Genomic DNA, 13,057 nt, shown 5'->3' on the forward strand with positions numbered 1-13,057 from the left:
AACAAAAGGGAGAAAGTAAAGAGATGTTTACTCATAAAAGACAAGAGTTTCTCTAGGACCCAGGGAAAATGAGATAGAGGAGAGAAAGAGTTTTGGGGCTAACTGGGCAAAGGTGAAAGAAAGTTCAAGGACAGGCAGCAAGAGAAAGAGGGCTTCACAAAGAGAGAGGCATGGGTATAAGGATAAAAAGTAGGCATGTGACAGTGAAAAGAGAATGAGAGGGAAACTATGTATCGAGACTGTGCTAAGCACCTTATTCATCCCTTACACTAACACTGTGAGCTGAGTGTTGTTATCCTCATTCCTCGACAGATGAAGACAATAACCCAATTTGCTTAAGGTCACACTGCTAGTGAGTAGATCTGTTAAGATACAATCAAAGCCACTGTGACAAACATATGCCAAAATATTGTAGTTTAAACAAGGTACACATGTAACCTTCCTCCTGTTGCTTCTTCACATGTGGCTTCCGTATCCTGATTCAAAATGCCTACCCTGCTTTCATCGTTATGCCTGTATTTTAGCCATGAAGAGAAACAGAAATGCAAAGTAGTGGCACATTCCTTTTCTCTTTAGGGAATTGCCCAGGTCACTTCTACTAACATCACATTGGCCAAACTTAGTCATTGGCCAATAGGTATCCATAAAGGAAGCTAGGATGTAATATTTGGCTGGACAGTCATGTGCCCAACCAAAGATCTTCAGTATCTAAGAAGTAGATAATGGGATTTTTGAGAAAATCTGTTAGTTTCTGCCACGATGAGGAAGCTGGGATTTGAGAACTGGACATGAAGAATAAAGAAGTGGCTTGGAACACTCCCTGGGCTCAGTTTCACTATGTGTACAATGGGCTGATGATACTTGCCTTGCTGTTTCCTTCGCTCATAGAGTTGTAAGGATTAGATGAGGTGGTGTATTCTAAGAACTTTGAACGTTATCAACTTCTAAACAAATTATAAGGTGTGATAATTAAGTTGGGAGGGAAAGTAGGGGCAGATACTAAGGACAGCCAAGGCAAGGGAGGCAAATCTATTTACATGTGGAATATATAGAATAATACCATGTACTGAAGAGAAGGTGATGATATAAATCAATATAAATCAGCCTTCCTCCAACAGCAATGTGAATGGCTTCGCAAGAAGTAAATTTGACACTATACGTGTGCTTAATTATCATAATATGTTCCTTGATTTTTAGGAATCAGTGTACTCCACTGTTGCTTGCTGCCACTTCAGGAGCACTGGACACTATTCAATACCTATTTTCTCTTGGTGCTAACTGGAGAAAAACAGATATTAAAGGAAACAATATAATTCATTTATCAGCGCTAACCTTTCATACAGAGGTTCTCAAGCATATAATAGAGTTAAATATTCCTGAACTTCCGGTTTGGAAAACTTTGGTAGGTGAGTGCACAACACATAATCTCTTTACAAATAAATGTTCTCATTATTATTCAGCTTAATCGTTGATACTCTGAAATAGAGCAAATAAAATAATACATGCATCATATTTTAAACAGTTAAAATCAAAAACTGTTTAGTTAAAAGCAGAAATACAAATAATACTGAACTATATTTTGTGTGTTCAAAAGTACTTTTATTTCTAAATTAAAATCAAAGAATAATAACTCACACTGTACTTTACACAATTATATTTATTTTTATTTTCCAACTTCCTCCAAAAGTCCATCTATCCTCCTTTCTGTCAAAAAAGAAAATTAAAAAAACAAAAAACAAGGAAAGAGGAAGAAAATTAATTAAAGTGAAGAAAACTCCCTCCGATTTATTCCTTCCTAATTTAAAAGACAGATTCAGGGGCGACTGGGTGGCTCAGTTGGTTAAGTGTCAGATCCTTGATTTTGGCTCAGGTCCTGATCTCAGGGTGATGAGATCAAGCCCTACATCAGGCTCCATGCTGAGTGTGGAGCCTGCTTAAGATTCTCTCTCTCCCTCTTTCTCTGCCCCACCCTGGCTTGCATACGTGTGTGTGCACGCTCTTAAATAAATAAATAAATAAATAAATAAATAAATAAATAAAACATAGATTCGGCAACATTTTCCCTCATATATTGATATATGTTTTATGAAAATTTTTGCTTGAGATGTTGCTCCAGATTTTTGTTTGGTCTAGCCTGAAATATTATAAGGATAAGGGTCTCTAAGCCAATTGAATGCACAAATCTGATTTTACTATCCCTCAAAACCCCACTAAAATTACACGGAGCTTAACTAATAACATTAGCAACAGTAGGAAATAAGCATTCAAGAGAAAACAGGAAAGGAAAAACTAGCAATAAAATGTTGGAAACAGGCAAGTCTTAGAATTTAGCAGACTGGACAAATCATCCCAAGCTGACAGTGGGAAATCTGAGGACCTCTCAGACTTACACCATAAATCCTCACTAGGCACTCTGAGAGCACCAGGCTAGGCCAGAAAGACCGAAAGATGCCAAGGCAGGAATTCTCCTCAACAAACAGGAAACTGGGAGTCTGCACCAAGAGAAAAGCAAAGGTGATTTCAAAGATGACAGCAAATGAAGTCCCCGAATGGAAACTGTGTACCCGGGCCAAAGGGATGTGGGAGGAATTACCGACAGGTACAAAGAAAACTAGGCAGATGGAATAAAATAATGTTCCCAAGAAAGACAAAAGTAAGAAAGGAGACAAAACTATAGTACGCTGCAATGCTTACCTGTGAATAATACCTGCATAGGCATTATATTATAAGTATGGAATATTCATTTAACTAAATACTATAAATGTGGGGAAGGGGAGGGAGAGGGATGGCAGCACAGTGGTGGAAGAGCTTACTTCTCATTTACCATAACATGAAGTCAGTCGATGATGTCCAAAATTGACAGAGCAAATGGTCATAGTGTATATAAGCATTTAGAAATATGGAGGTATATTGAAAGTCCAAAGTGGTTATATCTGGAGAGATGAACTCAGAAAAGCGGAGGGTAAAGAGAGACCAGTAAAGGATACTTCAGTGTGGTTTCTTCTTGTACGATAGACGTTGTTTAAAAGGATATATATTTATTTGCATTACCTCCACATGAATTTATAGTATAAATGCATTTAGGATTTTTTGAAGTTATCTTCTTCATACTCAGGAAATGTATAAAGCTGCCTATATGCTTTAATAGATATTACATTTTTATTGACAATAATGTAGTTTACTTTGCCATTCTTGAAAGCTTACGCTTAAATTTTATTGAACAACTGATTTCAGGCAAAAGAGAAGTGTACTGTTTCCCAAGTAAATTTGTACCATATGACCAGTCAATCCAAGTCATTCAGACCAAGTATTAAACATTTCAGAATTTTTCTACTAACTGTATAGATTATAAACCTCAGAGATTATGGGCATTTGCAACCTGTTCAGCACCCCTCAGAAGGCCGTGCACAGAGGGAATTTAATGAATGCATTTGGTGTAATAGTCGTTATCTCAACTCACAGCTTCACTTGGCCTGTACAGAAGCAGATCAATCATTCCATTCCCTCTTCTAAAATTACAATATGCATTTTTCTGTTGAATGCTTGCCAGAAATGTTGCAGTGTGAAAGCTATAAACGAAGGATGATGGCTGTGATGTCCTTGGAAGTAATTTGCTTAGCAAATGCTGGATACTGGAAATATATTTTGGATGCAGGTGACGTAAAATCCATCTACTGTCTTTTGCTTACACTATTTTATGTAGCTATAATTATATTCAATCGGTTTAAAATCTATTTTTAATTGTAGAGAAAACTTTTTAGTTGATTTTAAGTTTCTATTTTTCTTTTTTCTAAGGTTATTACCTTTACCTGACGATATATGTAAAATTTTTAATTCGAGTATAGTTGACACACAGTGTTACATTAGTTTCAGGTGTACAACATAGTGATTCAACAACTCTATACATTATGCTATACTTACCACAGGTGTAGCTACCGTCTGTCATTGTGCAATGCTATTACAATACCATTGACTATATTCCCTACGCTGTGGCTTTTATTCCTGTGACATATTCATTCCATAACCGGAAGTCTGTGTCACTCACTCACACCTTTACCCATTTTACCCATGTCTCCACCCCCTTCCCCTCTGGGAACCATCAGTTTGGCCTTGTATTTATAGGTCTGATTCTACTTTTTGTTTGTTTTGTTTTTTAGATTCTACATATAAGTGAGATCATATGGTATTTGTCTTTCTCTGACAACCTTATATTTTATTTCTCATGTGGAAACTGCACACAATCAAAAAACTATATAAATTCTACTTCTCTAAAACTTTGTAAACTTAAAAATGATACTAAATTACTGTACTACATTTTATATTTACTTTCAATTAGAAATTATCCTTATTCTGTATTTACACAATTTATTTTTTAAATTAAAATGGGGTAGCTGGGATGGCTCAGTCTGTTAAGCGTCCGACTTCAGCTCAGGTCATGATCCTGCGGTTTGTGAGTTCAAGCCCCGCGTCGGACTCTGTGCTGACAGCTCAGAGCCTGAATCCTGCTTTAGATTCTGTGTCTCCCCCTCTCTCTGTTCCTCCCCCAATGCAATCTGTCTCTGTCTCTGTCTCTCAAAGATAAATAAACATTTAAAAAAATAGCAGGGTTTTGTGTATGGGTGTGTGTGTGTGTGTGTGTGTGTGCGCTGAGCACCAGGTATTGTATGGAAGTGTTAAATCATTCACTATATTTACAACTGAAACTAACATTACACTGTATATTAACTAACTGGAATTCAGATAAAAACTTTAAAAAATAGCAGTTTTTGTGTCAACCCTGGGTTTGCCACTAGCTCTGCATTTAGAATTTAAGTTAATTGCTCGCCCTCTATAACCCTAATTTCCTTGTTAATCAAATGATTCCTACCTCATTTGGTTGTTTTGAGAATAGCACTTTCCAGTATAACTTTCTGAAATGATAGAAACGTTCTATCTTCATTGTCTAATATGGTATCCACTACTCTAATGTGGATATTGGGCATACATAAGATGCTCCATAAATATTTGTTGAATGAATAAATAAATGTATAAAAAAATTACAAGTAGTACCCTAAAACTAACCTTTAGTATTCCTAAAAACATGTACAAAAATCTGTGTCCAAAAGGGAAACCATAGATAAATAAGTCGTGAGGGAGGTATCATTTCAGGTAGATAAATAAATAAAGCCCTGATTATACGGTTATATTTTCCAACATTTCTTGTGTCTCCGGAGTGTGCTCTTTTCTTTCACAGTGAACTGATATAACAAACATCCGACTGAAGCCAATTTTCTTTTTTCACCATGCCCAGTGATTTCCATCCTTGAACCAATTATAATTAATGAAGCTAAGGTTGCTTTTTACTAGATTCAGCACTTTTTGTTTTTCAGTTGCTTGTAAAAACTATAGGTAAAATGTAATAAAATGCTCAAATAATTGTACAAATGCTGCCACACAAATTTAAAGAAATATCCAAAACTGAACTGTATCATATGGTGGCTCAAAGAATTTATTCATCTATCATTTGAAGCTGAAAATCCATGGTTCCAAGGTGGCTTAGCGTTACCAACATGAAATAATAGGCTTGTGTGCTGTGTGAAAATCAGACGTGTGAACATGAGAGCTGCTTGAATTATGGAAAAGAAAGACAGGTGAATTCATATGGTTTCAAATTATAATTTTATAAACATGTTATAGAATTATTTGCTAATTGTTCGTATGGCGATGACCACAGCCATTATTTAAATCTTATGATAAATTAACTATAAATGGTTACAAATAATTCATGCTTTTTCTTGATTTCTTTATTGCAGGTACCATTCCTGCCTTAATTAATCTATTAAAATGTTCCAAAATAAAATTACAGTGCAAAACAGTTGGGTTATTGAGTAATATCTCAACACATGCAAACATAGTGCATGCTATAGTAGAGGCGGGAGGCATTCCAGCTCTGATCAACCTACTGGTTTCTGATGAACCTGAACTACATTCTCGCTGTGCTGTCATTTTATATGACATTGCTCAACTTGAAAACAAGGATGTTATTGCCACATGTGTAAGTTCTTTTCATAGAATATAGTTTTGACTGACATTCCCTGGGTGTCTCAGTCGGTTAAGCATCTGACTTTGGCTCAGTTCATGATCTCATGGTTTGTGAGTTCCAGCCCTGTGTCGGGCTCTGTGCTGACAGCTCAGAGTCTGCAGCCTGCTTCTGTTCTGTGTCTCCTTCTCTCTCTGCTCCTTCCCTGCCTGTGCTCTGTCCCTCTGTCTCTCAAAAATAAACAAACATCAAAAAAATTAAAAAAAAAAAAAGAAGCTAGAAAGGTACATACCCATTTATTATGCAGTGGTGAAATTCCCAGGGAAGAAATCCAATCTCAAAGAAGATGGCAAAGAACAAACTTGCCACAATCCCATGAGTGCTAAAAGTAAACAAGAACAAGATAGTACCAGAGCAAGCCCAGCAAAGGACATGAGCTTCAGCAGAGGTATCCGGGTCCCCTCTCCCTTTCTCCCAAGCAACACAGTAGGCCCCAATGGATGCTATCCACACATTGGGTTTTTCATGTACCTGAACAACCTTGAGCCTGAGAAACCTATCACTTTGGTAGCAACCAGTAAGCAAACCTGTTGTTTGTCTAAAGGGAAATGTTATCACCACACCTTTCAAGGTTACCAGCTACATAAAAATCCTGAGGCTTGGCCTAGGTGAAAGAGCTGGCATAGTCTTGATACGCTCCAACATGGGTAGGAATGCAAGAGGCCCAGGGAGGACTGTTTCTCAACAGAAATGATCACCAGAGATAACACAGAAGGCAGGGCAAGGGCCTACTTAGCTCTAGGGTGTGGTTGCTTCTTTTTGTTTATGAGAGGGGATTACAAGAAATGCTACCACTTTGGCTATTTCTGTCCTGGCTGGAAAATGCAGTCCAACTGTACCAGAAAGTTATTTTTTGTGAACACCGAGCAATCTTTGCCATGCTGCATTTCCTCAAATGAAACCCACTATATTGTGTCTGCTTATGCTTGATTTAAGATCTTTTATGAGATATTTATAAGATTATTCTTATTGTTTTCTTTAGTAGATGCTTCTTTACCATGGATTGAATTATTTAGCATCATAGAATGTACCTTTTTTGTCGAGTGTAATACTTTTTCCCTGAACCCTATATTGTCCAGAATTATGTTTGTGATGTTTCCTTTGCACTCTCATGTTTAATTTGGCTCTGCCCATCCTTTTTAACTTTTCTGAGTCATTTCCTGTTGGTTGGTTTGTTATCTTTGGGAAATATATTGGAAATATAGACACCCAGACTCACCTCTAGAGTTAGTCTTTACTTATTTAGAATTTATAATCTCCGGTTAATCTAATAATTACCCAGAATTGAGATAAATGTGTCCCTTGAATCAGCATATTTAGGTTATGCTTTGCCACTCACTTTGTGTTGAGTGTATGTATTGAGCTCATTTATACTCATTGACATGACATGTTTAACCTTAGTTCTGTCATAGTTTGTTATTACTATCTTTTTAACTTTAATCTATTGTGTGGTCAGTGTTTTCCTTCTCTTTTTATCTTTAAAGTGCAGGATTTACATGTCAACATTCATTACCTGTATTTCCTGGGACTTGGTATAACTTTTCAACATGTATATTCATCTTCTTTTATTTTTAGAATGCTTTCCTGAATTCATATCTTTAAGTATTTTTTTTCTGTAATATTCTTTTAGTCCATTCACACGAGGACTTTTTGTAAGTTTATTAGATGGCAGATTCTATTCTAGATGTTGGGGTTATAACAGTGAACAAAACAAATAAAACCCCAGTTTCATGGAAATTGTATTCTACTTGGGAGTAGCAAGACCATGAGCAAAGCAAATAAAACAAACATATATGTTAGGTGAAAATAAGTGGTAAGGGGGGCAATAAAACAGAGAAAGGGGAGAGGGGAGCGTGGTGAAAAATACTTCAATAAGTATTTGCATTTGAGTGCAGACTTAAAGTAGATGAGAAAGTGTGTCATGTTTTTCTGCTGGAAAGAGTATTCTAGGCTGAGGAAACAAGTGCAAAGTTAATGGAAGTTGGAATGTGCCTGGTATGTTCAAGGAGCAACAAGAAACCAAAAGTAGCTGAGGGGAGAGATACAGGAGATGCTCAGCTGGGTTGGGTAATGGTGGGCCACATCACGGTTGTGGGGGCAACTGTCAGACACCTTGCTTTTGCTCTGAGTATGTTAAGCCATTGAATGATTTTGTTCTGGGAAGTTCCATGAAGAGATTTAGATCTACCCTCTATTGAAATAGGTGGGCAAGAGTGGATGTGTCAAGACTAATTCAAAGCTATTATTGTAATCCAGATGACAGATAAAGGTGTCTTGAACCAGGGTAATAATAGTGAAAATGGTGAGAAGTGATCACATTCTGTATTATATATTTTTTAATGTTTATTTATTTTTGAGAGAGAGAGAGAGACAGAGTGTGAGCAAGGGAGGGGCAGAGAGAGAGAGACACACACACAGAATCTGAAGCAGGCTCCAGGCTCTGGGCTGTCAGCACAGATCCCAATGCGGGGCTTGAACCCAAGAGCTGTGAAATCATGACTTGAGCCAAAGTCGGACGCCCAACCAACTGAGCCACCCAATTGCCCCTACATTCTGTATTATATTTTGAAAATTAAGTTCACCAGGATCTGTGGGAAAGTTGAAAGATATGGAGGGACCTCAAAGGAGACTAAGAAGGAATGGCCAACAAGGTAGGAGGAAACCTGAAGAATCTGTATCAGCCAAATGAAGAAAGTGTTTCAAAGAGGAAAGAATGATCAATAGTGTCAAAGCTACTGTAAGGTGAAAGTCAAATACTGACCATTGCATTTATTTGCCTGAATTAAACGACCAGCTCTCTTTGGGAACACTAATTATTTGCATATTACCTTTTCCTGCCTTACATAGCTATCATTTTTTCTCTCGTCCTTTTCCACTCATTGTTTCATTTTATTTCATTTTTTTCCTTAATCCTGTCCTTGTCCCTTGCTATGTTTTTAAGCATTGTTTAGTTTTGTGTGGATTACAATTTGGCTTTATATTTCTCCACATCTTTCCTGAGCTTTTCCAGCTCTCATTTCTTCTCCCCTATTTCAAAAATATCTTCCCTGAGCTCTGATGTATCTCCTGTGCACTCTTGTTTTATAGAAGTGATTGTTTCATTAATTTTTTTCATTGATAATAATGTACCACTTTAAGTTAAAATCTCATCTATTTTTGTGGAAATGTATTTTTGATGAACATTAACCATCTGTTGTAAAATTTTCTACTTTTGTTCTTAAATATATTTGGACAGATGCTGTTCTAGTTCTGTTTTGATCATTACTCATCTTTGAATTAGGTAAGTTCTTTCTCGTCCTGCTACTTGCAGGAAGTATATGTGGGAAAGGGTCCAGTTCTAGGCTAGCAAGCATATGACTTATGCCACAGAGTTGTACGCATGGGTTCTTTCAGTGTTACTTTTCCCTAAGCCAACAGAGACTGGTGCATAGTACCTCACAATGTAAGATTCTATTTCCTCCACAATGCGGAATCCATCTCTTCCTTTTTACCTCACCGAGAGTCTACTTCTTCCAAACATATCTTGTCAGTATGATTCCTTGTCAATCCTTGCCTTCCTTCATTTTTGAAACATTATGCCAAATTGACCCAGGAAAGAGCCTGCTTCCATCCTGTATATACCCATTCCTATTATTTCAGACAGGGAATTGTGTATTTCTTTTTCTGCCCCTCAAGGTAAAGGCACTCATTTTGGACAACTGTGGTCTGCCAGCATTTCCTATGGACAGTGGCCATGGGAGATCTCTCTAATTCTTGCTGGTAATTCACACAAACTTATTGTGGCTCAATATTACAGATGTCTCCTAACTTTATTGAAAATGAGGTTACATTTCTGTTTATCTTCCTTAGTATTCTTGCATTATTTCTGTTAGTAGAGAGAAATGCCACCTTTACTCCATTTAAAATTAGGAATTTATATTTAAAAATATTTTGTGTTGCACAAATATAATTACCAATTACCAGTACGGTGTTTGCAATGGCAAATATTTCCAAATTGGCCGTGTATTTAATTGATTTTACTCAATTGCTTTACTTTTTAGACATTTATTAAATGTTACAGTGAACTTGTAGCCTTAACTTATTTTGCTGTAAAGGAGACTATTTTATGCTCAGAGTTAACTGTCATTTAATGTGACATGCCAGTAGAGACATTTGTTTATGGGCAACCATTCTCTCCTATGTAAGCAGATATTTATAGCAAGAAAGATTATAGACTTACATTTAAAAAAAATTTTTTTTTCAACGTTTATTTATTTTTGGGACAGCGAGAGACAGAGCATGAACGGGGGAGGGGCAGAGAGAGAGGGAGACACAGAATCGGAAACAGGCTCCAGGCTCTGAGCCATCAGCCCAGAGCCTGACGCGGGGCTCCAACTCCCAGACCGCGAGATCGTGACCTGGCTGAAGTCGGACGCTTAACCGACTGCGCCACCCAGGCGCCCTTAGACTTACATTTTTAAATAAAGATTGCATAAATCTTAAATAATTCTATTGTAATTAATTTTTTATTTCCTTATCTTTAGAATGGAATCCCAGCTCTGATAAGTCTCTTGAAGTTAAACACAGAAAATGTGCTAGTAAATGTAATGAATTGTATACGGGTATTATGTATGGGAAATGAACAAAATCAAAGAGCAGTGAGAGACCATAAAGGCATCCAATATCTTATCACATTTCTGAGTTCAGATTCAGGTGAGCCTCGATTTCTATATTATTTTTAAGTGGCTGGATATACTGAGTGAAGCAAATACAGGTTGGACTTGCCTTATATGAAGACATGTCCTGTTATCTTAGAGTGCATCTAGACATATATAATATAAACTAAACATCTCAAACACTCAAATTCAAACACCAATTTATAAAAGGAATTGACTCTCAAAGGTATAGTTTTTATTAAAAAAAAAGTTTAACTGGATTTCTCTATAAATGGAAATACTGGCATAAATAATGAAAATCATGCAGTTAATATGCCCAGGGACTTGAGTAGATGACTCCTTGTATGAATAATACATATATTGATCATTGGAACGTTTTATAAGTTACAACAAAAACTTCAGGTTTTCTGTGAGATATTGGTATCAAAATTCAAAGTCATCACGTCTTTAAGCTAATTATCAGACTCTGAAGTACATATCAGTTCTAAGAACATCACAGGCTATGATGTACTGCAGGTACTCTTGCAGGTACTGCAAATGATCTCTTAGGTTCCATAAGTATTATCTCATCCCAGTGAGCATACACATAACAGGGTAAGCTTCAAATCCATGGTTTTCCCCAAATTTGAGGGGATAAAAATTGGGGAAAAGCTTGTCCTTTTTTTAAAAAAGGAAATAGAGCTTATTGGGGAGCCTGGGTGGCTTAGCTGGTTAAGCATCTGACTCTTGATCTCGGCTCAGGTCATAATCGCAGTGTGTGAGTTTGAGCCCCACATGGGGCTCTGTGCGGACAGTGCCGAGCCTGCTTGGGATTCTGTCTCTCCCTCTCTCTCTGCCACTTCCCCACTTGCTCTCTCTCTGTGTCTCTCTCTCTGTCTCTCTCAAAATAAATAAACTTTAAAAAGCTCTTTTAAAAAAAGTTTATTGAATACACCATAAAGGAGTGGCGGACAGGACAGCAAAGGAGAGACTGTCTGCCAAGCTTGCCCGTTTGTCTTCCTGCTTAGTTTATCATCTTTCTGGTCTAGTTCTCTAGGAGTAAATACAGAAAAAAAAATACATTGGTTGATATGTAATACAAGGTTATGGATAAAGGGGTTGTTGCAGAAGACTTTCTTTTACTTTAGAGCTTCAAAGTTAAGGAATTATCATCTTCTAAGAACCTCTCTCATATAGGGAAATCATTTGAAAGTCCTTTCCCTTCATCACAAATTCCTAAGGTCATCAGCTTGCCCTCCATCAGTAACTATGCTCTACTTTATCATTTTTAAGAATAGCATTAGAGATTATGCATAGAATCATCCAATCACTATGCACTATGTTGTACATCTGCAACTAATATAACATGGTATGTCAATTATACTTCAATTTAAAAAAGAATAGCATTAAAGAGAGCCAGCTTTTATGCATATTTTAGCCATAGAATTTCTACTTGTTTATAATTACTCTTTAGTTTATTCTTTGTTTTATCACCTAAAATTTAAATACAGGGACTACTTTTTCCCTATCCTTTTTCATCTTCCCAACCCCAGATGCTAGAACAAAGCACAAACTGTAGAGAGAATTTGAATGAATAATAAATACATTCATGAAAGAAACCTATAGAAATAAATTGTTGAAATTGTTTCTTTTGGTGCTCTTGCTTTATCTAAATGAAAGTAATTCATCCTACACTATAATCTATATTATCTCCTCATTCCAAGGAAGATAATTTTTGGGAAAAAAAAGGAAATTATTTTTTTCTCTTTGTTTATAAGTACTTCATTTATAATTTCAGTGTTTCAACAAGTAATTCTCCTGACTGTTAGCTGGTTTGGTAAGTTGTAGGAGATCACAGAGGAATTTTGTTAATTCCAATATCCTCTTAAACATTCTTAACCACTCTAAGATCTCATGCATTAAAGTAAAATGGCTGGGGCGCCTGGGTGGCGCAGTCGGTTAAGCGTCCGACTTCAGCCAGGTCACGATCTCGCGGTCCGGGAGTTCGAGCCCTGCATCAGGCTCTGGGCTGATGGCTCAGAGCCTGGAGCCTGTTTCAGTATCTGTGTCTCCCTCTCTCTCTGCCCCTCCCCCGTTCATGCTGTCTCTCTCTGTCCCCAAAATAAATAAATGTTGAAAAAAAAATTTATATAAAAAAAAAAAAGTAAAATGGCCCCAAAGCAGAGTCACATGCAGTTTCTTGAGACTATGGATTCATTAACATCTCCTTAGTCTTGACCCCTACCTCCAGGAGTTCCTCAACCTTTGCTGAGTTTGGTTTGTTTTAAGCCTTTGCTTCACCCATCTTTAGCTGCTTATTTCACACTCTTCCACATATGTGTGT

General features: G+C 36.9%; 1 protein-coding gene across 1 annotated transcript in view; it reads left to right on the top strand.

The window, feature by feature from the left end:
• Positions 1 to 13,057, top strand: part of ANKAR (ankyrin and armadillo repeat containing) — a 73,380-nt gene that overhangs the window by 31,531 nt on the left and 28,792 nt on the right. Inside the window, 4 exon segments of the mRNA XM_043577302.1 lie at positions 1,198 to 1,406; positions 3,551 to 3,655; positions 5,793 to 6,034; positions 10,603 to 10,771. Coding sequence (XP_043433237.1) covers positions 1,198 to 1,406; positions 3,551 to 3,655; positions 5,793 to 6,034; positions 10,603 to 10,771 — 725 coding nt within the window.

This window comes from Prionailurus bengalensis, chromosome C1 (assembly GCF_016509475.1).
Source record: "Prionailurus bengalensis isolate Pbe53 chromosome C1, Fcat_Pben_1.1_paternal_pri, whole genome shotgun sequence".
Lineage (NCBI taxonomy): Eukaryota > Metazoa > Chordata > Mammalia > Carnivora > Felidae > Prionailurus > Prionailurus bengalensis.